The sequence below is a fragment of the Mauremys reevesii genome, linkage group 6 (assembly GCF_016161935.1).
Source record: "Mauremys reevesii isolate NIE-2019 linkage group 6, ASM1616193v1, whole genome shotgun sequence".
NCBI classification, from domain to species: domain Eukaryota; kingdom Metazoa; phylum Chordata; order Testudines; family Geoemydidae; genus Mauremys; species Mauremys reevesii.
In genome coordinates, this window is record NC_052628.1 from 78,663,255 (window position 1) to 78,691,023 (window position 27,769).

At 42.2% G+C, this 27,769-nt stretch overlaps 1 protein-coding gene across 6 annotated transcripts in view; it reads left to right on the forward strand.

The window, feature by feature from the left end:
* The window catches only part of ROR2 (receptor tyrosine kinase like orphan receptor 2), a 241,939-nt gene that overhangs the window by 156,132 nt on the left and 58,038 nt on the right, over nt 1-27,769 (forward strand). For all 6 annotated transcript variants that reach the window (XM_039544636.1, XM_039544637.1, XM_039544639.1 and 3 more), the window contains one exon: nt 27,167-27,244. In XM_039544636.1, coding sequence (XP_039400570.1) covers nt 27,172-27,244 — 73 coding nt within the window. In that variant the 5' untranslated portion in view covers nt 27,167-27,171. The remainder of the gene's footprint in view (nt 1-27,166; nt 27,245-27,769) is intronic.

A 27,769-nucleotide genomic window follows, 5' to 3' on the forward strand; every position in this document is an offset into this window, starting at 1 on the left:
ACTTGGTGCCCTGTATGGTCTTGTTCAGAGAAACTGACTAGACTGTGTTCACTGTTTGCAAACATGTATCTGTTCAAGGAAATCACTTACTGTTTCCCATCACACAGCTTCTGCTCTTTCCCGGACTGCCCCGGCATCCTCCTCGCAGAGGCTGGCTCAGATTAGGCGGCGAAAGAAAGACTAGGGACGAGATGTTCGCGGAACTGATGGCCTGCTCCAGAGCCGAGGCGGCCCAGCAGAGCCAGTGGAGGGAGACCCTCTCTCAGCAGCAGCGCTCACACAGCGAACGGGAGGACAGGTGGCGGCAGGAAGACCAGCAGGCGACTCAAACGCTGCTTGGGCTAATGAGGGAGCAAACGGACACGCTCCGGCGCCTTGTTGATGTTCTGCAGGACCGCAGGCAGGAGGAGAGAGCCTCCCTGCACTGTATCTGCAACCACCCTCCAACGCCAAGAAGTCCTGTCCCCCCCTCACCGAAAATTACAAGACGGAGGGGTGGTAGGGGCCGTGAGAACTGTCACTGCACCACAGCTGAGCGCTAATGTACCACACACCTCTGACGCTATAACTGTGTAGAAGCGCTTCCCTTACAGGATCACCCAGTTCCAAATCCAAGTTTCATCACCCCACTATGTAGTAGATTAATAAAAGCTGTTTGCTGTTGTTCACTCTTTCCGTCACGTCTTTCGTGTCAGAAGACTGTGTATGGGGGGGGGGGGCAGGGGATTTATAATTGCACGGGATAGCCTACATTAGCAGGGTACAGACTATCGGGGGCAGGATCAACTGCAGGGCACACACAGACTGCAGTCAGTAGTCACCAGGGTCACTTTGTGTGGTGTATGCTGCCCTGGGTCATTCTGTGATGTGTACGCTTGTCCACGGTCCTAGCGCCTGCCACCCCCTAATGTTAAGGCATGCTGCCCTTACCATGCACTTCCACCGTAGGCGCGATCCTCTCTGCTGCCCTGAGCCCCAACAAGAGCCCTCATCCACGGACAGATACTCACCCTTCCCCCACACCCCTCACCCCTTCCTACGCCCAAACCCACAGCCCAGAGCCTGCATCCAAATCCCTATCCAAAGACGGCACCACTCGCCCCTTCCTGCAAACCCACCCCTACATGCACAACCACTTGAAACCGTCCCCCACCCCAGAGACCTATGTAGGAGCAGGAGGCTGTCCGTCCTGTATTGTACAAGTGGTCTGTACATCAGTGCACACCGTACCCAGCACAGTATGCGTCCATGTTTCAACCCCTGAACAGAAATGCAAAGTAAAAGAAAGATTTATTAACAATAACTGTTCCGTTTAATTTGTTTTAAAACGTGTTTTGGAAGTGGGGGAAACTTGGAGAACGGGGTATGTAACCGCAGATCTCACTCAACACATAGAGACACAGGCCCAGGATCAGCTTCTCTTAAAATCAAGTGGAGAGTCATAGGTTACCCTGCTCTCCGAGGAAACTTGCTTTCAAAGCCTCCCGGATACACAGCGCTTCCCGCTGGGATATTCTTTCGGCACGGGTGTCTGGCTGAGCGTAAACAGCAGCCAGGCGATTTGCCTCAACCTCCCATCCGGCCAAAAAGGTCTCGCCCTTGCTCTCATAGAGATTGTGGAGCACACAGCAAGCAGCAATAACTACGGGGATATTCTTTTCGCTGATGTCCGAGCGAGTCAGTAAGCTCCGCCACCTCCCCTTAAGACGTCCGAAAGCACACTCCACCACCATTCTGCACTTGCTCAGCCGGTAGTTGAAGAGTTCCTTCTCACTGTCCAAGGCGCCTGTATAGGGCTTCATGAGCCAGGGCATTAGCGGGTAGGCTGGGTCCCCGAGGATCACTGTAGGCAACTGCACATCCCCAACCATTATTTTGTGGTCCGGGAAGAAAGTTCCTGCCTGGAAGCGTCTAAACAGACCAGAGTTCCTGAACACACGCGCGTCATGAACCTTGCCCGCCCACCCGACGAAGATGTTGGTAAAACGTCCCCTATGGTCCACCAGTGCTTGCAGCACCATTGAAAAGTAGCCCTTTCGGTTAATATACTGGCTGGCCTGGTGGGCTGGTGCCAGGATAGAGATGTGAGTCCCATCTATAGCCCCACCGCAGTTTGGGAATCCCATCGCGGCGAAGCCATCTATGACGACCTGGACGTTTCCGAGAGTCACTACCTTTGAGAGCAGTTGTTCAACGATTGCGTGGGCTACTTGAATCACAGCAACCCCCACGGTAGATTTGCCCACGCCAAAGTGGTTCGCTACTGACCGGTAGCTGTCTGGCGTTGCAAGTTTCCAGAGGGCTATGGCCACTCGCTTCTGCACACTCAGGGCTGCTCGCATCCGTGTGTCCTGGCGCTTCAGGGCAGGGGCCAGCAAGTCACAGAGTTCAAGGAAAGTGCCCTTACGCATCCTGAAGTTTCGCAGCCACTCTGTTTCATTCCAGACCTGCAGCACTATGCGGTCCCACCAGTCCGTGCTTGTTTCCCGGGCCCAGAATCGCCGTTCCACACCATGAACTTGACCCATTGCCACCATGATCTCCACTGCACGGCGTACCCTGCTTTCTGAGAGGTCTGCGCCACTCTCCTCACCGCGCTGCCGGAGCCTCCTCGCCCGATTTCTTAGCAGCTGACTGTGGAAGAGGTGGACGATAAGGTGCGAGGAGTTGACAATGGCCATAAGTGCAGCGATGATCGCAGCGGGCTCCATGCTCGCAGTGCTGTGGCGTCCGCGCTGTAACCGATCAGAAAAGGGCGCGAACAGATTTCCCGCCGGCGCTTTCATGGAGGGAGGGCGTGATTGACGGTTCGATGATGACAGTTACCCAAAACCACCCTCGACACATTTTTTCCCCCAGCAGGCATTGGGAGCTCTACCCAGCATTCCAATGGGCAGCGGGGACTGCGGGAACTGTGGGATAGCTTCCCACAGTGCACCGCTTCGAAAGTCGACGCCAGCCCCGTTAATGTGGACTCAGAAATTCGAATTAGTGTATTTACTGTGGATACACAAATTCGACTTCATAGGGTCGAATCCACAAATTCGACTTAAGTAGATTCGAAATAGTCTTGTAGTGTAGACAAGGCCTTAATTTACTAGAAATACAATGCTCATTCTGTCAGGAAAATCAGGTTAGCTATTTCAGATAAATCTATACAAAAGGAGCACAGAAACAGAACAGAGAAGAACAGAGCCAGCAAAAGAATAAAACAAGGTCAGAGGGGAATATATCTATCTTTTGAGTTTCTGGGTCATAGTAGTTTACATATTTGAGAACCCATTCTAGGAGTAGTACAGAGTTCTTGGAGTTAGATCTTTGACCAGATCTTATCTACACACATACAGCAGTATTGTAAATCACAAAGTCTCTTTCATGTCAGCTGCTTTGTAGAAAATCTGAGAACCACCGTGTAATGGAAAGTCCAGAGGAGCTTTTCAGTGCATCATAACGTCTTATCTCATGGCAGAAAGTGCAGTGCACACAAATAGTCATTCTGATCTTTTCAGACATGCATTTCATCAATCCCGCAACACATAACACTGATTAACATGGTATGTTTTTGTTTAATGCTTTGAACAGAATTTTTCAAATATTTTCCCAAAGTACACAAATTATATGGCAGAAATGCCCTCATATCTTTATTACAATGCCAGCAGATACCCAGTGCAACAAATTACAGTCCCTCCCAACAAAAAGATCTCCATAATTTGACTAAGGTTTATTGTTTATATCAGAATGTAAACATTGGCCTCTGTCCATCCCCCAGTTAGGGACAATGAAATAGTTTCCAAGTTCACGAAATGAATAAAAATTACATTACTTTAAAAAACAAACCAACCCTCGGTGCTGAGAAATTCGAGTATGACAGCCTTAGAGACAAGTTTTGTGTTAATAAAACAGTTATTTTTTGGGGCAGGTATAGTAAAGCTCCCTCACCCCTTCTGCTTTGACAGTATAATTCAACCTTGCATCGCTCTGAGGGATCATTTCTGACTGCTAAATTGTTGGCATCTCTACCAGACTGCTAACAAGTGCCAGTTATTGCTAGTTTTGATTGTAGTCTTTTGTGATGCAAACTCTTGTTTACCAGGATGTGGCCTGAGCTCCCATTGCAGCCATCAGCTGCCTACTTTTTATTCCCAACCTCAGCTAGTGAACAGGTTTTAAAAATGTGAAATGTATTACTGGCATGTTGGTGGTGAGTTGCAAAGTTTTCTGACGTTGGGAGGAAGAGTCCATTGCTTTTTAGCCTCTCTTGTAAGCCAGCTACTCTCCCACTCTTTTATGATCCACCCTTTCCACTATCTTTATGGAGTTTGGGTGCTGCTGCTATGATCTCCTTCTTCATGTTCCTTATCTGAGCCTCAGCTCTGTGTGTGTATGCTTACCCCAATGTGTCGTCTTTCTGCCTTCCGGCAAACTCCTCACTGATTCTGGTGCACGGCCACACTATAGATTATGGAACTCACTTGGAGATGCACCATAATTCACAATCAGATAGGTACAAGTACAACTGGGCCTGAGACCACTCATGGAACACAGAGAAGGTGACCAGGTGATATGTACAGATCAGGACAAACCCGCAGTTTCACAGAATTGACTTGAGCAGCCCTGGTGAATTGGGATGTCTGGCCACCCTAACTAGAAGTCTGTTGTATTTCATTAATACCCTGAGCCATTCAGTAATCTCCTCCCTTGACATCACTCTTCCAAGAAAGGATTTGAAATGTTTAGTTAATTGAGTAACCTGACTGGATTCATATTCCTAGGTGTTTTATAACAACTGAGATAATTTGCTCTTGAAACCTTTGCTGCATCCTAACCTCCTAAGCTTTCTCACTTTCCATTGCACAAGATAACCATGCTGCTTCTATAAATATCAGATACATGGAGTGGGCCAATCTACGTGAAGCCTCATTACCAGCAGAGGTATTAACATCTCCTCCAAGGACCTACAGTCGCATAATCTGTTCTGTTTAGTGCCTGGATATAAAGAAGTGCTACTGGTTCTTGTATGCTTTCCTGAATATTAGGTCTACCAATCTGTACCCTTTTCTATATCCAAGAGTTTAAAAGTTTACTATAACTAATGTAAAGGAACTTGATTTCTTACATACTTGGAACAATTCCTTTGGCAGTTGCCCATAGCTGTTATAAAATGTTTGTTTGCAAGAGAGGTGGGTTGGCGTTTTGTGGCTCTTCCTTGTGTAACTTTATTGTAATGTATCACAGAAATAAGTATTACTTTTGCAAATATTTGCTTAAGGATAATGAAAACCACACCTGTCCTTTTTGATAGGTAAACAGTGGTTATAAGTAAATGGAACAAATCTAAAAGTGACAATTAAGATGTGTACATGAATACCTATGGTATTTTAAAGTGCCTGTAATATATACATCTATATTTTGAAATGTAGACATTTTATTTAAATGCATTAAGATGAAATGCATATCTTTGCTCATTTTGTAGTCTCACAGTGGATAATATTCTGTTTCACAAATGTCTTGAAAACAAAATCCCATTCAAATGCCAAAGATGAGTGAAACTGCGTCATATTTCAGAACTGTTAGGAGTACTGTTGGGTGTATCTGGCAGTTGCTTGGCCTTGCTGTCTACTTTTGTGGACTTCATAATTTAAGGGTGGAACCAATCAATTTTACATGAGTAAATACTGCTGGGGTATAATAGAGCACAGCTTGTTCCACTTCTGCATATAAATATGTTTAGAACACTTTTTTCCATGGACATCAGTTTTCATTGCATTTGTTGAAATTAAGTGGCCTTAATTAAACTATAGTAACACAGTGGAAATGAGTGTTAAAACATGAATAAGATGTTCCATGTTTGAATGTGACTGACTTCAAGATCAAATTTACTCAGTTTATTAGATTTTTTTGTTTTGCTGATTTTCAGTCCTCACCTTGGAATCTAAAGGTCAAGATGTGTTCTTTCTGGCTTATGTTTCACCAACAATGGAAATTCTGTGATCAAAACTTCATAAATTATTTTATGAAGCTAACTATTCTAAAGTTGTGTTGCCTGTACAGTGGTAATAGGAATTTAAAATAGTAAAGCGTGTTTTACACAGTAAAGGAAGCAGATACAACTATGCATAGGGAACAGGCCTTTTGAATAAGAAGGTGCCAGTTTTACAATCATTTTCTGAGTTGAACTGCACTTTCAGTAGCTGTCACTTTCTGAATAGCCATTTACTTTGCCAATTTATTAATGTGACAGTGTGGTGACTTCTTTAAATGTTGCTATTAACACTAGATCATCATAATGTGATTACAGTTGAATGGCTTGTGATTAACATGAGTTGCAGTCGTGTAACTGGATAATGAGTGATTATAGGGGTTGAGAAAATCCCTCCCTGACTTAGGGAAAATGTAGCAGTTCAGCTCAAACTGCCAACTCTTTTGAAAACCCACCCACAAGTGTGTGTGCATGCACATGCCCACGTGCTGATTTAGGAAACTGTGCACTTCGCATTCAGGCAAGCTCAGCAGAAGACATTTTCTGTACATCAGTATGTTGTTGAAAATGAGCTTGTTGACTAGTATCTGTGGAACTGTGACCAGATTTTAGTTTTGGTTGCATGCTGTCCACCCACTGAAAGCTGCAAGTGTTTCCAGCTGGGTGCACTCCCACTATTCAGTTAATTGCTTCAGTGTTTTATTTTGAGGAAAGAATAAAGCTCAGTAAATTTTGTCTTTTTGTAGTGTAAAAAAGGTTTTTGTTATAGCTCTACTGATTAAAATAAATATATTAAGAGTAACTGGCAGCAGCTCTGTTTTAGGCTGATGAGGTATGAATCGTTCTGTTGCTTTTAAGGGAGGCTTATGAAGGAGAGGAGGAGGAGAAACAGGAATTTATCTTGTGGAGATTGTTTATCCTTTCTCAGTTTTAATCAGAGAGCTCAGCCAGGCTCTTCAGTGAGAGAAGGAAACACTTGTCCTGTCTAGAACAGTTAAACAGCATGTGAACCTAAGCTCAGTGCTGAAAGTAGGCTGTGCTGTGTTGAGTTAAAAACTCATCCCCTTATAGCTGCCCTGAAAACACAGAGGTGGTTTGGTTGCTTGAGAGAGGTGCAGTGTGGCAGTTTCCGAAGCAGCACTCAAAGATTGGTAAATAAGAAATGCAGCACTGACCAGGCCTGAACAAGGAGTGAACTTGCAAGGTCCTTGTTCTTAATTTCTCAAGATAATACCACTAGCTCTGGTGCCCCAATATGTATGTGCAGGATTGTGGGATGTGCACTAAGAATAGTTTTTGTGTGCATTTCAAATTGGATAGAAGGCCCATTCAAAAGAGAATGTAATTGCCACCAAAATGTAGTAGTTTGGGTGCAGTGAACCCAAACATGAAGAGAAGCTGACTGAAAAACCAATATAAATAAAATTCATTATTTTTTTTTTCTGATTTTGTTAAAATTTTTATTTAAATTTTTAAGAATTTTGACCAGTTCTACTCCTGAATCCTCCCTACCTGAGAATTCAAATTCCATACACTAAACACACTTTTTTTTTTATTTTTTTTAAAAAAAACAACCGTGACGGCTTGTGAAAGTTCAGATTGACTGCATGCAGACTGAGACAGAGTAGTGCTGCAAGCTTCCCTGCCCCATCCCTTTGTCGTTATGCTATCACAGCCTTTATCACATCACTGAAACGGTCAACGGTGATGCCAGTTAACATCAATGGCAATAGTACTTCAGTTTTTGTGATGAGAATACATATGCTGTAGGAACTAGAACAGTTTTTCACCTAGACCGCACAAATCCACCAAAATGGTAATGACGTTCAGCTGTTGCTGACCTGAATTCCATTCAAACTGGTGACATGTTTCACAGAGACTCTATCCCATTTTCCAGAGCCATCCAGTTTCACTCATGTCTGTACAGTTATCCCTAGCAAGGGAGAGAGGTGGCCACCTTTTGTATAAGTAGAAACTATAAGCAATAGTTGTATTTAAGCGCTTCTCTTCACTAGAAAATGGTCTTGTTAGAACACCTCCGTGAGGAGTTATATTAACGAATGCAGTGTTAAACACAAATCCAGAACTGTTATGTTTAAACATCACGTCAGCTGGTCATGAGTGAACCTATGGTTGAAGTAAGGTTGATCTGCGAGCAGCTGATGTGAATTTTAAAAACAATGGTCACAGTCCCATTGTGTTCGTTAACATGACTTTGCAAAGTTTGTGTTCTAACATGACCTAATTTTCTAGTGAAGACAAGCCCAAACATGGTAATATGGACACACATCTGCCAGTTCGTCTGCATGGAATTTGTCTAGCATTAACATGTCAGCTGATTTAAAAAAATAATTCTAAGCATCCACTAAACTATTTGAGAATAAGTATTGTACTATAGTATATAAAATTTGAGAATAAATATTGTACTATATTGTACTGCATTAGGAAGTTTTGGGTACTCTGCATCTCTAAAAAAATCACATTTTATTTAGATGCTTTAATTACTTCAAACAATATTTAACTTTAGGCTCACAGGATTGAAAATTTTAATGCTAATTTTTCTCTATTTCAAATTCTGTATTGGTAAATTAGAGATGGTAGTACTTACCCACCAATATTTCACCATTTTAAAAAATGCGTTGAGTTTCTTGAGTGCTATATAATACTTTGCACTTGCTATTTTTAGGAGAATAGATTGGCTAGCACTCAAATCACCCCTTCTTTTCAGACTGATGTAATTTTATTTATTTTTGGAACATAGTTACAAGATGTTGATATTAGGGCTGTAAAGCGATTAAAAAATTAATCATGATTAATTACGCTGTTAATAATAAAACGGCATTTATTTAAATATTTTTGGATATTTTCTCCCTTTTTGAAATATTGATTTTAATTACAATACAGAATACAAAGTGTACAGTGCTCACTTTATATTTATTTTTTATTACAAATATTTGCTCTGTAAAAAAAAAAAAAAAAGAAATAGTGCTTTTCAATTACCTAATGCAAGTACTGTAGTGCAATTTCTTTATCATGAAAGTTGAACTTACAAATGTAGAATCACGTACAAAAAAACCCCTGCATTCAAAAATAAAATAATGTAAAACTTTAGAGCCTACAAGTCAAATTAGTCCTATTTCTTGTTCAGCCAATTGCTCACATAACAAGTTTGTTTACATTTGCAGAAGCTATTGCTGCCTGCTTCTTGTTTACAATGTCACCTGAAAGTGAGAATAGGCATTCACATGACACTTCTGTAGCCAGCCTCACATGATATTTACATGCCAGATGCACTAAAGCAGGGGTCGGCAACGTTTCAGAAGCGGTGTGCCGAGTCTTCATTTATTCACTCTAATTTAAGGTTTCGCGTGCTGGTAATACATTTTAATGTTTTTTAGAAGGTCTCTCTCTATAAGTCTATATATTATATAACTAAACCAGTGTTGTATTGTAAAATAAACAAGGTTTTCAAAATGTTTAAGAAGCTTCATTTAAAATGAAATTAAAATGTTGATCTTACGACACCGGCCCACTCAGCCCACTGCTGGTCTGGGGTTCTGTTCACCTAGGCTGGCAGCAGGCTGAGCGATGCCTGCGGCCGGGACCCCGGCTGGCAAGGGTCTGTCAGCCAGAACCCCAGACCAGCAGCAGACTGTGCGGGGCCGGCAGCCAGGACCCAGAGGACTGGGGGCGGGCTGGGGGCTGGAGATGTCAGGGCAGAGGGGGGGCTAGGTATGGGTGGGGGTGCCAGAGTCAGGGGTAGGGTTGGTGGGGGGAATGAAGGAGTCAAGCAGAGGGCTGGGTGTGTATGAGGGAGGTACAGGGCTGACAGCAGGGGCCTGGGGAGGGTGCGGGGCTCAGGGCAGAGGGTGTGGGGGGGGGGGGAGGGTCGGGGGTCAGGGCTCAGGGGATAGAGCTGGGTGACTGCCCCCCTAAGAACTCCCAACCCCGCTGCTCCTTGTCCCCTGACTACCCCCTCCTGGGACCCCTGCCCCCAACTGTCCCCAGGAACCCACCCCCTATCTAAGCCTCCCTGTTCCTTGTCCCCAGACTGGACCCTGTCTGTCCCCTGACTGCCCTGACCCTTATCCACACCCCTATCCCCAAACAGACCCCCAGGACTCCCAGGCCCCATCCAACCGCTCCCCGCCCCCTGACAGGACCCCCAGAACTCCCGACCCATCCAACCCCTCCCACACCCTGCCTGCCCCAACCCCTCTCCACACCCCTGCCTCCTGACAGGACCCCCAGGACTCCTCTAATGCATACAACGCCCCCCAGCTCCTTGTCCCCTGACCACCCCCTCCAGAGACCGCCCCACCCTGACTGCACCCCTCCCCAGGACCCTCCTTGCTCCCGGTCCCCTGACTGCCCTGACCCCTATCCACATGCTGCCCCCTCACAAACCCCGGGACTCCCATGCCCCATCCAACCCCCACTCCCTGACTGCCCCTCCAGAGACCCCGCCCCTAGCCACCCCGGGATCCCACCCCCATCCAACCCACCCTGCTCCCTGTCCCCTGACTACCCCCACCCCTTATCCAACACTCCCAGCACTGCCTCGCGGGAGAGCACAGCCCTGGCCCTCAGAGCGCTGCGCACGACAGCGGCATGGCTCCAGTTGAGCAGCGAGCGAGCCAAATGCTGCCCCACGGGAGCGCGCAGGGCAGCATGGCTCCAGGGGAGGGGAGAAGGCGGGGGAGGGGGCCGGCAGCTTGCTGCGCTCGGCCCAGGAGCGCGGACCCCGCGGCTTGCCGTGCCCGGAGAGTGGGGCCATTTGCCCACCCCTTGTGCACGGCTATGCTTCTGCTCCCTGCCCCCGTGGGGGGAGCAGAGGACAGAGGAGAGCGGGCCGGGCTGGGCAGGATTTGTAATGGCATGCTGGAGTCCTGGCAGGCTCCAGCATGCCATTAAAAATTGGCTTGCGTGCTGTCTTTGGCACGTGTGCCATAGGTTGCCGACCCTTGCACTAAAGATTCAATGTCCCTTGATGCTTCAACCACCATTCTAGACGACATGCGTCCATGCTGATGACAGGTTCTGCTCGACAGTGATCCAAAGCAGAGCATGTTCATTTTCATCATCTGAGTCAGATGCCACCAGGAGAAGGTTGATTTTCTTTTTTGGTGGTTCAGGTTCTGTAATTGCTGCATCAGTGTGTTGCTCTTTTAAGACTTTTGAAAGCATGCTCCACACCTAGTCCCTCTCAGATTTTGGAAGGCACTTCAGATTCTTAAATCTTGGGTTGAGTGCTGTAGCTATCTTTAGAAATCTCACGTTGGTATCTTCTTTGCATTTTGTCAAATTTGCAGTGAAAGTGTTCTTAAAACGAACAGTGTGTGCTGGGTCATCATCCGAGACTGCTATAACATGAAATATATGGCAGAATGCAGGTAAAACAGAACAGGAGACATACCATTCTCCCTCAAGGAGTTCAGTCACAAATTTAATTAACGCATTATTTTTTTAACCAGTGTCATCAGCATGGAAGCATGTCCTCTGGAAGGATGGCTGAAGCATGAAGAGGCATATGAATCCGTAGCGCATCTGGCATGTAAATATTTTGCGACGTCAGCTACAAAAGTGCCATGCGTATGCCTGATCTCACTTTGGTGACATTGTAAACAAGAAGCAGGCAGAATTAGCTTCTGCAAATGTAAACAAACTTGTTTGTCTGAGCAATTGGATGAACAAGAAGTAGGACTGAGTGGACTTGTAGGTGCTAAAGTTTTATATTGTTTTATTTTTGAGTGCAGTTACATAACAAAAAAATCCTACATTTGTAAGTTGTACTTTCATGATAGAGATTGCACTACAGTACTTGTATGAGGTGAATTGACAAATACTGTTTCTTTTGTTTATCATTTTTACAGTGCAAATATATGTAGTCAAAAATAATATAAAGTGAGCATTGTACACTTTGTATTCTGTGTTCTAATTGAAGTCAATATATTTGAAAATGTAAAAAAAATCCAAAAATACTTAAACAATAGAATACCAATTGAAATTTATTAACAATGCAATTAATTGCAATTAATTTTTTTGAGTTAATCGCCTGAGTTAACTGTGATTAGTCAACAGATCTAGCTGATATCCTTCCAAAAGTTTAACATTATTGTAATTTATGGTAATCAACCATCAAAATGTGAAAATGACTTTTAGGATAAAATATTTTTTCTTTGTCAGACTCAACTGTGTCTTATATTCTTTTTAGCCTACTTCCTATAACAGAGGGTCTAATGTTATTACTTTGGCCCTAATACAGGAAAGTACTTAAGCACATGCTTAAGTGTCTTCCTTGAATAAGGGTGTTTGTCTCAACTGGGGCCTTTAAAGATTTCAGCCCAAGGCTGCACACAGGATTGGTATTTTTGGATTTTAAATGATTTTTTAGAAACGAGCACTGTGCAAATTGTTTTCTCCTAATTGGTGGAGTGTTATAATCGTAAATCATGATTATTTTTAGTCTTTTGGTTGAGACTGTTTTATTTTCACAGCCAGAAGCAGTAAAATAATCAATCATGTAATAATGTCATGAATGATTGTCATGTTAACTTGATGTTCTTTGAGCTGCAGGTGTGTTCACTGCTGCTGTTGAGTGCTTGTAAGTTAAGATTTTACAGCTGAGGTGGAGAAGAGCTTTGGAATGTGTCCATGTTTTCCAAAAGGATTTTTTTAGTATTATACTTAACCAATAATTACTGTCTGTTATGAAAGCCAGCTTGAGCTCCATGACTTTCTCTCTCTTAAGGGGAAAACAAAAAGTTTAAGGGTTTTTAGTGGTGTGTGCTTTTGCTTCAGAGCTGTTTAACATCGATACAGTTTCTACATATGAAACGGTGTGTATTTGTGATACCTAGTCAACTTAGTGGTTCATAAGTTGTAAAAATCCCATATGACTTTGAAGAGTCTTCATGGCTTAAATGACTCAAGTGTTTTATGCCATAAATACCATAGAGTTTTATTATTAACTATTTGAAACATGGTTTTATTTGGCCCTGGCCATCTCTTTTTATTAATATTCACAAAGACTGTTTTCCTTGCCCCTTCCTATTATGAGTATATAGACAATATAGTTTCTCCATTTAGTATAGAAAAATATGGCCTCTATTAGTAGACAAAGTTTATGGACTCCTGATGGGGTCCCCTACTGTCCTTTGCTCTAGCAAGTGTGTTTTCACATTAATTTGTGTTCTTCGCTTTTATAGCTTCATTATTTCTAAACCAAACTCCTTTAAATGTTTCATTGAGGAGTAAGTCCTTGGCAATTCAGGACTTGTTTTACAGTTAAAACTCTGAAAATTATGCTAACTGCTGAACACTCCCTGTTTTTGTGCCTGGATCTTTCTAGCTGTCTTGTCTTAGGTGATTATATATCCCTCACCCTGGTCATATCTGAGAACCTCACAATTTGTATCATATTTATTACCGTATTTATCCTCACAACACCCTATTTTACAGATGGGGGACAGATTTTGAAGTCCGTGGGAGTTAAGCACCTACACACTTTTGAAAATCCCACAAGATGCCTATCTGCATCTCTAGGTGCTTAAATTCCTTTGAAAATCTGGTGATTTAACCAGGGCCATTCAGGAAATCTGTGGCAAAGCAGAGAATTGAACTCAGGTCTTCTATGGCCCAGGGTAGCACCCTGACCACTGAACCATATTTCTCTCTCTCAATATAACAAAACCAGACAAGGTGGCTTATACCCTACCTTTTTTTAAAGATCTTTTTGACTGACAATTTGTATACCATAGCTTAGCTTTTTCAGGAAAAATTTGTATCTGAAAATGGGGACTTAAAAATGAAACCATAACTACACTGTTGCTACAACGTTATAATAGTTTCTCAATGAGGTTTTTACTCTGAAAGAAATCTGAATAAATATTCCATGTGTCTCTCTCATTTGACCTTTCATTTTTAAGATGCAAATATGAAATACAGAGCGAAGAATTTAAGTCATTTAATAGCTTATCTCACAAAATGTGAGCTGTGTAAATGGAAGGGCAAAAGATTAATAGGGAGTTGGAAATGCTGTATGGTATAGAACATGCATAAATGATATGAGGAGTCTGAATGAATCAGGTGATTTGCTGAACTCTGTGTATGAATCTCTAGCAGTATTATTTTAAATGCCTGGATTGGTTCTGCATTTAACATTGACCTGATGGTACATGTAGAGGCACCTGGAGGATGTGTAAAAAGTAGATATACTACAAATCTTCATTGTAAGGTTTTTCTTTTTGGAAGTGGGATAGGGTTTCCTGTGGAGATCAAGATCATTCCAGCTTTACGTAGATTCAGCTTTTTTAAAAAAAAACCTGATACTACATTGAATAACGTGTTTTATCTCTTTTTGGGGACATGCATTTGATATTTGAGGATCAGTTTTCAAACATAGGCAAATTAATATATCATAATAAGCATATGAGCACAAACATTCAGATTAATATGTGTGTGCAGATTCCTTTTTTGAGTGCCTAAGTGTCAACTGGGTGTCAGTTTATGGGATTTTGAAGTTCTATTAAGATGCACTCATTTGAAAATTGGGCACCCACTATACAGAAATCCACCCTGGAAATCTTGTTTGTAGATAATACTGGAGAGGGTTGCATGAAGGTGATATAGCATGCATTGCTTGAAAACTTTTATTTTAATTTTATGCAAAAATTTCTGACCAAAAAAGTGAATGAATTAACCACTGTCAAGGTTGATTGGCCCCAAATGTAAGCTAGCCCTCTAGTTCATTTATATTTTACTTCAATGTGTTTTTCTTATTTTTCTAAAAATGAACCATTTCAGTCCAGCAGTCATGAAAAACAGAACAAATTTAGTGAAGGAAGACTTACATTAAGGAAACAAGTTTCATGATTCCAAGAAAGATGCTTATAAATAATTATAATGAGAACAACTTATATATATATCTGAGCCCTGACCCTTTAATATGGCTTCTTATTTAGATGTGTGTTGAGGTTTAGTTAGTTGTAAGGTTGGCATTTCTCTTAGGGTATGTCTACACTATGAAATTAGTTTGATTTAATGGAAGTTGATTTTTAGAAATGGATTTGATACAGTCGATTCTGTGTGTCCCCACTAAGCGCATTAAGTCGGCGGTGTGCGTCCACAGTACTGAGGCTAGTGTCGACTTTCGGAGTGTTGCACTGTGGTAGCTATCCCATAGTTCCCGCAGTCTCTGCCGCAGTGCGGGATGCCCCATTGGAATTCTGGGTTGCGCTCCCAATGCCTGATGGGGCAAAAAATTGTCGCGGGTGGTTCTGGGTACATGTCGTCAGCCCCCTCCAAGAGCAATGGGAAAAAATCCTTTCTCTCCTTTTTTCCTGGGTTACTCGTGCAGACGACGTACCACAGCAAGCCTGGAGCCCGCTCAGCTCACTGTCCTTATGTCTCCTGGGTGCTGCTGACAGACGCGGTACTGCAGTGCTACACAGCAGCAGCTCCTTGCCTTTGCAAGTTGGCAAAGACGGTTACCAGTCATACTGTACCGTCTGCTGCTTTGCAAGTTGGCAAAGATGGTTACCAGTCATACTGTACCGTCTGCTGCTGTCATGGGTGCTCCTGGCCGGCCTCGGTGAGGTCAGTTGGGGGTGCCTGGACAAAAATGGGAATGACTTCAGGTCATTCTCTCTTTAAGTTTCGTGTAATGGAGATTCAGTTCTGCCTGGAATATCATGCCAGCTGGAGGCTTCTGCCTCAGGCTGTTCTTCCAGTCAGCAGCACTGCGTGGTTGCACCTACCCCAGCCTACCCCTTGCTCCTATGGCTCATGAAGCCTGAACAGTAGTAAGGAGCAGTCCAACTATAGGCTGAGCAAGTGCAGAATGGTGGTTCACTCTACTTCCCTGTAAACCAGCCGCCCTCCCCTTCCCCCTTGTATCTCTGCTTGCAGAGGCAATAAAGTCAGTGTTTCAAATTCATGCATTCTTTATTATTTCATCACACAAATGAGGGGGATAACTGCCAAGGTAGCCTGGGAGTGGTGGGGGAGGAGGGGAGAAGGGAAGAAAAAGGGCACTTCAATACTTGTTGAATAACAGCCTCCTGTCCACTGGGGTGGAGTGGTTGAGTGCCTGGAGCCTCCCCTCCCACCCCGTGTTCTTGGGCATCTGGGTGAGGAGGCAGCTATGGAACTCAGGGAGGAGGAAGAGTGGTTAAACAGGGGCTGTGCGGCATTCTCTCCAGCTGATGTTCCTGAACCTCCACCAGATGCCGGATCATGATCCGTTTGTTCCCACAGTAACCCCAGCGTTGCATCCTGCCTCCTCTGATCTTCCTGCCGCCACCTCTCCTCATGTTCACTGGCCGCTTTCCTGTCCTGTTCTATTGTGTCCCTCCACACTTTCTGCTGAGCTCTTTCAGTGCGGGATGCCTGCATGAGCTCAGAGAACATTTCATCACACATGTATTTTTTTCGCTGCCTTATCTGAGAGAGCCTTTGGGACAGAGGAGGGAGGCTTGAAACATTTGCAGCTGCAGGAGGAAAAAAAGGGGAGAGAAGTATTTTAAAAGATGCATTTTACAGAACAATGGGTATACTCTTTCACAGTAAACAACACTATTCACATTACATAGCACATGTGATTTCGGTACAAGGTTATTTTTTGCATCTTATATTGAGTGCCTGCAGCTTTGGTGTTAAAGATCAAACATGCCAGGCAACAGAATTTAGCTTGCAGATGGCCATGGTAAGCCATAGTCTTTCGGCTTCTGCAGCTTTCATAACAGCAGTGCCCTCCTTTCGCATACCAAGCAAAGCCCATTGAGTTGTCCATTTAGGGCTACGGTTTTCGTGTTAACATGCAGCAGCAGAAACCAAACTAACCGCCCCCCCCTTTTCTCTGGGATGACGGCTTTAACCCACAGACAAAGAGCCCACTTATGAATGTCCCCTTAATTAAATTCCCGTATTTCAACCAGGTTACCATGAACGATATCACTCTCCTGAGGAGATAAAGAATGGATGTTGCTTGACTGCCAGCAAACACCGGGACTTCCAGGCTTTGTCATGCAATGATACCAGATTACTTGCTACTAGCATGGCGTGGTCAAGTGTCCTACCATGGAGGACAGAATAAGGCTGCTCTCCCCAGAAACCCTCTGCAAAGGCTTTTGGAGTACCTCCAGGAGAGCTTCATGGAGATGTCCCTGGAGGATTTCCGCTCTATCCCCAGACATGTTAACAGAGTTTTCCAGTATCTGTACTGGCCATGAATGCATCCCAAGTCCTCAGGGCAAATTAATCATTAAAAAAATGTTTGCTTTTAAACCATGTTTTATATTTACAGAAGTACACTCACCAGAGGTCCCTTCCATGGCTTCATGGTCCAGGATACTGCCTTGGGAGGGTTGGGAGGGTATTTCAGTCAGGGTGAGAAAAAGATCCTGGCTGTTGGTGAGAACGGTGTGCTGTGTGCTCTCCTCAACCTCATCGTCGTCGTCCTCATCTTCCCCGTCCACAAAATCCTCAGGCATGGCGACTGAGAGTACCCCATCATCAGAGTCCACGGACAGGAGTGGGGTAGTGGTGGCAGCCCCCCGTAGAATTGCCTGCAGCTCAGCATAGAAGCGGCATGTCTGTGGCTCTGTCCCGGAGCGGCCGTTTGATTCTTTGGCTTTTCTGGTATGCTTGTCTCAGCTCCTTAAGTTTCACACGGCACTGTACTGAGTCCCTGTTGTGGCCTCTCTCCATCATGGCCTTGGAGATTTTTCCAAATGTTTTGGCATTCCGTCTTTTGGAATGGAGTTCTGATAGCACGGATTCGTCTCCCCATACAGCGATCAGATCCAGTACCTCCCGTACGGCCCATGCTGGAGCTCTTTTTTGATTCTGGGACTGCATGGTCACCTGTGCTGATGAGCTCTGCATGGTTACCTGTGCTGATCAGCTCTCCACACTGGGCAAACAGGAAATGAAATTGAAAAGTTCACGGGGCTTTTCCTCCTGGTCAGTGCATACGAGTTCAGATTTGATTTAACGCTGCTAAATTCGACCTAAACTCGTAGTGTAGACCAGGCCTGAAGTTCAACATTCCTTTATCATGTGAATTTGCTGGTTAGCTCTTGTTGAAGTTAGAGCAGACTGACTCAAATTCTAACATTTTAATAGTGAAAGCTTCTATTGCTGTCAATTTAGCTTGAGCTCACGTTAAAAGATACTTTCCTTGAGGAATCAAAAAATCAACTTTTACATTGAAATAATTGTTTAGATAACTTCACAGTGTGCTGTGTGTGTTCTAAGAACTGTATGTAATGCCTCTGGCACCAAACCACTGAAACAAAAAGTATAGAGGTTTTCCTCCTTTTTTTGTATTTTTATGTGAAATGACTAGATACTATTAACTGTGGTCTAAACAAAGACTGGGAATGGTTGGGTCATTACACCAATTGAATCTATTTCCCTATGTTAAGTTCTCCTCACACCTTCTATGGGCCATCTTAATTATCACTTCAAAAAGTTTTTTTTCCTCCTGCTAACGATAGCTCATCTCAATTGATTAGACTCTGCCTGTTGGTATGCATACTGCCACCTTTTCATGTTCTCTGTATGTATAAATATCTCCTGTCTGTGTGTTCCATTCTATGCATCCGAAGAAGTGAGCTTTAGCTCACGAAAGCTCATGCTAAAATAAATTTGTTAGTCTTTAAGGTGCCACAAGTACTCCTGTTTTTTTTTACAGAAAAAGTAGAGCTCCTAATCTTCTGTAACTATAAAAGCAGTGTACTGATCATGTAGTACTAACTGCATCTTTTGTGGACTGTTCACTGCTCTTTACAGGTTTGCCAATCCCAGTTTGCAATTGGTTGCCAGGGGCTGAAGATGCTGGAAAAGGAATTTCAATGAAAGGCCCTGATTCAGCAACCTAAATAGCCTGCTTCCCAAATCCAAAGTAATCAGATTGGCAGCTAAATCAAAGCCGACAGTGGGTCCTTTGTTTGGGGAGTTCTAGAGGTTAGTAATTGACAGAAGGTCAACAAAGTTTTATGAAGAAAAGAACAGAATATTAGGGGGTATTAAACGGAAGGTTTTTTTCTTTTGGGAGTATTATATTATTGAAATAAAGATAGAACCTAAGTCAAAGGTTGACATAGTGAGTGGTAAAGGGGGTTGTGTTACTGTTTTAAATCTAGACAATAATTTCAGCTCCTGGATTAGTAAATATTGATAAGTGGAAGGATTGGACAGAACTAAGATCTAAGGTTTGGTCCTCAACCATAATTTAAAAATAATTCTTTTTAAATTTAAAAATGGTTAGTATTTAAGAAGTGGGAGTTTACACGTAATCTGTTTTGGGGTTGGGTTTTTTTTTTTGTATGGCTGATAAAAAATTTTTTTTAATAGGATTACATCCATAAACATTATCAACTCTATTTATTACAACTGATTTGCATATACTGGAATCCCTGAACTAAAGAAATAGTTAAATTCTGAAACGACTATTTAATTATTACTTTACCAGTAGCATATGCCCTGTGATTAGACTTTTTGTTCAACTGAGAAATCACCAGTTCTGTGTTAGTACTCATGCTATGGCAATCTTGCCTCTGCCTTACAGGATGTTTACTTCTGTGCCAGTTCGCGAGGAGTCCCAAGAATTTTTATAAAAGGCGGCCTAAACTGTTTACCCCCAAATCCCTATCAAGTTGGCCACTTTTCCTCATGTTCTGTGACAAAAGAGTACATTCTGAAAGGGATGGAATTGACAGAGGAAGGGATAATACCACACTTAGCGTAGGGGGTTGGTTTTTATATCCAAATTGAGCAAGGATAGTGATTTTTACACTACTGTTTTTCTTTCTGAAATTTGCAATGATGGCTGCATCCTTGCAAAGTATGTGCAAAAACACAGGCTGTTCTCTTATGTTTCCTTTTATTGAATAATGAATAGATTTTTAAAAAATAAAATCTTTCTAACTAGCTTAAGGCATACAAGCTCTTATGGTACTAAGAGATTTCTTATCTATGCAACCAACAAATATAGCGCACACAATGAGCTAACCAAACTGCTAGAACCCAGTGATGAGACTTACTGCTCTTTCAGATTTTATCAGTATACTTTAATTGCTTAGTACCAAAAGGTTAGGAGTTCATTTTACACACCTGTCTCTGTAGTCTTACTCTTTATGACCAATGTATAATTCAACCAGTCCAAAGAGAGCAGTACCATCCAATGGTGCTATCTTTCAGATAAAGCATTAAAGATGAAATTATGTCTATCTTTCTTCTGTTTGTGGTTTCCTGAGGATCTGTTCTGTTGGCCTGAGAGATTAATGGCTCCTTTTTCTGTAGGTCAGCATTTTCAAAGGGGACTATTGACACACTGGTTACTGAGTGCTCCACAGTAGCCATGGTGGTTTGTCTGACTTCAGTTAACTACATATTTACATACCAGCATGCTACTCAGCTAACATTTTAGCAATGTGAGTTGATACTATCGCAGCTAGGCTTCAGATCATGAGCATTTCTCTCCAAGTCAATTGTTTAATAATAGCTGTTTGCATACAGTTAACGTGATGGCAGTTCATCCTCCATCTGTTCTTTCATATCTGTAATCCTCATTGCTCACTTGCGTATCCATCCTTTGCTAGTTGACGTATGTGACGTTGCAGTCTATATGGTTTTATAAAAATATGCTAATGAGTGAATATAATGTAACTGGAATATGCTTCATGCAAAAGAACTCTTGTAAGGTATCATTACAAAGCTTATAATCTACTGAGTGTGATCATTCTATTTGTATAAATGTACCACTCTTGTATCTGAAACTAGAAATATGAAATATAACTCTGAGGGCCTATTGTAATTATGCAAAGTGTGGGCATTAATGGTGGTTTGGAATCTTGATGACTCCCATTAACCAGGATAATTGTCTGCAGATGGCTCTGTTTTACCTGTAAGTCTTCCTGTATATGTGTGTGCTGGCAAGTAGGCAATGAAGTCTTGCAGTGACATGTGATCATGTCACCTGAACTGGAATCCATCTTTAACCTGGTGCCTTTCCATTGAGAAGAAGGGGGTGGGAACCCAGAGAGGGACAAAGGATTCCCACCTTATGCAAAAGATATATAAAGGGGTGGAAGAGAACAAAAGGGAGAGAGGAGCCATCATGAAGAATCCTCTAGCTACCACCTGAGCTGGAACAAGAGCTGCATCAGGGGAAAGAATTGTGCCTAGGCCTGGAAGGTGTCCAGTCTGATGAAAAAACTTATTGAAGCATCTCTGAGGGTGAGATTATTTGTCTTCAGTTTGATTAGACATAGATTTGCGCGTTTTTTATTTTATTTTGCTTGGTGACTTACTTTGTTCTGTCTGTTACTACTTGGAACCACTTAAATCCTACTTTCTGTATTTAATAAAATCACTTTTTACTTAGAGTATGTATTAATACCTGGGGGAGCAAACTACTGTGCACATCTCTCTATCAGTGTTACAGAGGGCGAACAATTTGAGTTTACCCTGTATAAGCTTTATACAGGGTAAAACGGATTTATTTGGGTTTAGACCACATTGGGAGTTGGGCATCTGAGTGTTAAAGACAGGAACACTTCTGTTAGCTGCTTTCAGGTAAACCTGCAGCTTTGGGGCAAGTAATTCAGACCCTGGGTCTTTGCTGGAGCAGACGGGAGTGTCTGGCTCAGCAAGACAGGGTGCTGGAGTCCTGAGCTGGCAGGGAAAGCAGGGGTAGAAGTAGTCTGGACACATCAGGTGGCAGCTCCCAAGGGGGGTTCTGCAATCTAACCCGTCACAACAAACTTGAGTTTTGGTGCGGACACAGTGGCAAAATGAGGACAGACACATTTATGGAATAAACAGCAGGTCACAACTTTTAATGTATTTTAACACAGTGGAGGGTCACTACCTGTCCATCACCCATACTCTTTTATAGCAACTATTTAATAGGTTACAGTGAGGGGGTTACATGCTCCTTACAATATAACCCGTAACTTGGGGTTGGTTCTCCTCAGCCTACCTACCGGGATTTAACTCACTCTGAGTTCTGGCATCCTCCTCCCTGCAAGGGGGACCTTGGCCCATGAGGGCCACAAGGTCTTACTTTATCCCATGAGCCCCAGGGCCATCACCAACATATTTTACCTCTGGGAACCATTCATTTTTCTTTAATGCACTGGAAACCAGCTGCAAGTTGTGATGAATTAATAACTCAACCTGAATACCTCAGTTAGGTACTAAATGCATTCCTGCTTAACCCTCTGTGGCTTGTAGATACTGGGAGAAAGGCAAAAAACTCTGTGGTCCTCTGTCAAATTCCTTCCTGACCCCCAAATGGCCAATGAGCTAGACCACAGCATCTGTCAGGTTGGCTTCCCATTCCTAGGCCAGTATGGGTAGAGTAGGGTCGCTGGAATGGATCTGAAAGAGGCTCCGCATGGCCCATGTACAAGGTTAAATCCTAGGAGCTGGAGCATGCTGGCCAATCAGCACCCTTCTCCCCCAAGACGGCCAATGGGGGATCAAGACTCCCATAAGGGAGGGAGGAGCTACCTGGTATCCCTCAGTGAGTATCTTGCTTCCTTGCTGCTGGGGACTTTTCCCTCTTCAGTGCCAGCCCCATCGAGTCTTCCACCCACTGAAGTGAATGAGTGACATTTTTTGGTAAGGTTGAGCAACGCTGCTGGAACTACATGAAGTCTAGTGTTTTTGTCAAATCTGAAATGAATGTAATAATATACAACTAGGTCTTATCTACCAGCAGTTATCTACTTGTAAAGACACTGTAGCACAAACATAAAAGTCATGCATCTGAAAAGATCCAGTAGGTCTGGTCCTCTATCGCTACCAATTAAAGTACTGGGTGACGTGGCAGCCACCCAATTCACAGATTCTCCCCCCACTTGTAAGAGCAGGAATATCTAAACCATGGCCTTAAATGCATAATATTTTAAATTCTGTTTACAATATGAGGAACAGCTTGATCCTTCAAGTTTTAAAACCGTTTATTTTCCAGACTCCCAAGAAAATTAATTTAGGAACACAGATACGATATAGCATTATTACTGTTACTTTTATTTTTATTTGTAATTATTGTTCATATGCTTAGTAATAAATATACTTTGAACTCTGCAAGAAATCAGTAAAGACCTTAGCCACCTCAAGGAATTTACAGTCTAGAGTGGTCAAACAGAATGTCCTGGAAGGAAATAAACTGGAGGCTTTTTGTTCAGTTCATGTGTGAATGATGGTGTGACAAATGCATGGGAAGAAAGGGAGAAATGGAAGAGTAGCAAAGAGGAAGGGGAAAATGGAACATTGGAGCTGGGATTTTGAAACAGCAGAGTGGGGAAGGGATGCAGTGACACACAAGGTCTGAGATGTAGGCTGGAGAAGAGATGTGTGGGGTCTTGAAAGGACTACCAGCGGTGTAGACATGATGCAGAGATCACAAGGAAGCTGGCTCCCTCTGCCATAGCAATCCAGGGATTGAATGGGGGGGGGGGGGAATACATCAGTGATCATTATCTGTTTTAGCTCAGCACTGTGAATCCAGTTCTAGCAGAAGAGAATGTATTAAGACGACAGGAATGTAAAATTATGAAGAATTGAGAGAAGCAGTCAACAGGAATGGAGAAGCGGGTGCATGAACTCGTCCTCTGAGCGCCTCGCTGCACTTTTGAATCTGTGGTTCTCTCATATTGTTTAATTTAAAGGGAAAAAGCTTTCCAGGTGCAAAATGACTTATTGGCAGGTCTGATCCAGAGGCATGTACAATGTAAAAGCTTTGGAATATTTCATGTTGAACACAGCTCTGTTGCTTTAACTCTTAGTTCAGAAATGTCAGGGTTAGAATTAACACACCCTTAAACAATAGTAGAATACAAATTTAAATTTATTATAAATATTTTGGATGTTTTTCTACATCTTCAAATATTGCTTTCAGTTACAACAGAATACAAAGTGTACAGTGCTCACTTTATATTATTTTTGATTAAAAAATATTTGCACTGTAAAAAAAACAAAAGAAATAGTATTTTTCATCTCACCTCATGTGAGTACTGTAGTGAAATCTCTTTTATCATGAAAGAGCAATTTACAAATGTAGAATTATTTTTTTACATAACTGCACTCAAACAAAACAATATAAAACTTTAGAGCCTTCAAGTCCACTCAGTCCTACTTGTTCAGCCAGTAGCTAAGACAAACAAGTTTGTTTACATTTACAGGAGACTGTGCTGCCCGTTTCTGATTTACAATGTCACCTGAAAGTGAGAACAGGCATTCGCAGGCACTGTTGCTGGCCTTGCAAGGTATTCACATACCAGATATGTTAAACATTCATATGCCTCTTCATGCTTCTACTTCTAGACTTCTAAAGTTTTCATTGTTTTGTTTTTTGAGTGTAGTTGTGTTAAAAAAAATTCTACATTTGTAAGTTGCACATTCATGATAGACATTGCACTGCAGTGCTTTTATGAGGTGAACTGAAAAATACTATTTTGTTTTTTATAGTGTAAATATTTGTAATAAAGAATAATAATTTCTCCCTCTCGTCTTCTGCGCTGTCCTCCCTTCCACTGTGAGGCACTGTACACTTTGTATTCTGTGTTGTAATTGAAATCAATATATTTGAAAATGTAGAAAAACATCCAAAAATATTTATAATAAATTTAAATTGGTATTCTGTTGTTAGCAGTGTGATTAAAACAGTGATTAATTGCGACTATTTTTATCTTGCAATTAATTGTGATTATTTTTTAATTGTTTGGCAGCCCTACATTAAAATTAAGCGTTCATAATAAATATGGTTTAAAAAAGAACTTTCAGATTAGAATTTTTAAAAGATAAAATGTTTCTTTCATTAAAGCGACGGTTGAAAATGGCAGATCTGTTTTGGACTTATAATTTACAGCCCACACAGGATTTTTCAAGTTTTAACATTGCTTAGTCATGGAGACTTTGCTGGTATATACTGTCTGTGGTTTGTAATTATTTTCTGATAAGGCACATCTGGAGACAAATGTTTTTGCCAGACATAAACATACCAAGCACAAGGAGGAATTACATAAAACTATTATTAAAGCATTTTAAAATCAGCAGATGCTTTTGTCTCGTTCCATTCTAATGTGAGAGTTAAAAAACAACAACGAGGGATGTGGTTGTGGGAAGAGAGAGACTGCTGTGCTCTCTCTCTCTAGGCTTCTCATGTTTGTCCCTTTTGAGAATCCCACTTAACTGATAAACCAATGGAAAACATAGGAAATAAAGTTGAGCATAGATCAATAACATAAAAGAAAATAGTCAAGGACACTTAAATCATTGCATGGGCATTGAAAATTACATAGAGGAATGTGAGTGTAGGTAACTCCTCTATGTATCATAACTGAGCCTGTCCAGTTTTATAAATAAAAATTTGTCCTGTTCTTTTGTAGTTCCCAGTGTACTCCGATCACTTGAAGAAGTCATCAGTTGAGAGCTTAACATTGAGAGTAGGCTAGGTTTATGCACATGTAACTCAAAAACCCCCTCATCAGGATTGTCACATCCTCTGCCTTCCACTCCAACTCTTGGTATGAGACCTTGCCTTTGGCTTCACTGTGCCAAAAAAAAAAAAAGAAGAGGAGAAAAAAGAAAAAAAAAAGTGTGTGTGTGTGTGTTTTTACAGCAGAATAATTAAAATACATTAGCTGTCCCACTGAAAAAAATCCTAGTGGAGACAAGGCAGTGTAATTTTTATCTAAGTAGCTAGGTGAAGTGAACCACAGGAGAGAGTCTAGGATTATGAAGTACTTTGGCTTGGATCCACAAAGGGACTTGGGCACAGTGAAAGACACTGGAATCCTCAAAGTCTGAGTTAGGTGCCTAGGCTCCCGATACAATGCGTGGGGAGAGAGAGAGGTACTTGAGAATGGGAGCCATAACAGTCAGCCACGCTAACCAATGGGAGATGCCAGTGAGGGGTGTTCCCAAGCCCCACGCGCTCACGGAGTTCAGTGCCCAATATCTGAGCTGCAGGGAGGCACCTATTTCTGCTTGAGCTGGGAACCCCTCTGGTGGAGTTAGTGGCTGAGCCATTTCTTGCGAGAAGCAGTTTTAGTGAAAGCAGCCCTATAACTGTACCTCTTATAAATCCACCCCTCCCTGTTGCTGAAAGAATATTTTAAAACAAAAAAGCTGTCAAAAACCTGCAACAGTAGTCATAATGTTTGCAAAAACCATAAAAATAAAAGCCTGTGGATGCTGTCCCTACTGCTCTTCAGGAGCAGCCAACTAACAGTTTCCAGTGCTGTTTTGTGATATTGTATAGTGGTGCGTAAACAAAAAGTTGAACAAAGATATATTAATTTCAACACTATTAGGAATACTGGGGTGGGGGGAAGGGAGTTCAGTGTGCTGGTTTGACCTAGAGTAAATGGTGGATTCTCTGTAACTTGAAGTCTTTAAATCAAGATGTGAGGACTTCAGTAACTAAGCCAGAGGTTATGGGTTTATTTCAGAAGTGAGCGGGTTTGTGGCCTGCAATGTGCAGGAGGTCAGGCTAGATGATCATGATGGTCCTTTCTGGCCTTAAAGTCTATGAGTGTGCACTAACGGTAAAATGATAGAACTGGCTGGGGAAAATATTAGATTTTCGAGCCCCCAGTTCTAAGAGACTTCTACAAATAGCAAATAATGTGTAGTTATAAAACACTCTGATCTGAATTCTTTTGCTGTCTTTCAATGCCTTGGTGGGTGGTTAGATCATCATTCAAAAGGTGGTGTTGGGGTTGGGAAGCACAAGGCATCAGGGGTGGGTCTGACCTGTGAAAATAGAATTTAAATCAATTTAATATATTCTCAAAAGTAAGTCTTATGCCATGTTTTGCTTGAGAATGTCAGAGTTCCACTAGTGATTAATCTGATATGACAAAGGAGGTTTGCAGAAAGTATTTGAATTTTATTTTTTGTGTGGATAGAACTGTAACACACTTCTTAATGCTGTCACCGTGTAAAGCACAATACCTTCAATTTGTTGTGCTGAATAGATTTTATAGTCAATAAGGGCTAATTCCTGATCCCCCTTGAAGTCGATGGGAATTTTGCCAGTGGCTTTAGTGGGACCAGGTTTTGGCCCCAAGTGAATTTAAATACCCAATATCTTAATTCTGCTTAAGAAGAGAAAGATCAACTCAATCTCAACTAGTTTAAAACTTTAATGGTTTATTTTTCACTTAGGTGAAATGGAGATACCAGATTCCAATGATCCTCTGAGTCAAGTGGATGGACATGACAGGCAAATTCCAACACCTAAAGGTAAAAATAAGAATGATTTCAATTTTTTGAGTAAAAGTGTACTTTAAAATGTACTATGCAAAGGAGTCATTTTTGTTATGTACTTTCTTTATTTACCCAGGCATCAATATGTTGTGAGAAAGAGGGCATGCCTACACAAACCCTTACTGCCTGACAAGCTGGGGTGTAAATCTACAGTACTCCAGCATGCTGCTTGCTAGCTGTCTGTGTGGACCCTATTGATGTGCACTAAAAGTTCCGTAGTGTGCATAGACATACTGCCATACCACAAGGCTTGCATAGACATGCCCCTGTTGTGTCCCAAATGTGACTTAATATTGGTATGGAAAATACCCTCACCAGTGATCTCATCTAGATTCAAGGAGTCTCATGATTAATTCTTGTTTAAACTTTCCTTCAGAAACTTGTTGGGTAATTTGAAGACTGAACCACAAAAAAAAAGAAAAAGAAAAAAAAAGTAGTTTCTATTACATACTCAGTAAAACCATATAATTATGTTAATCAGTAGGCAGCATAAAAAGTGAC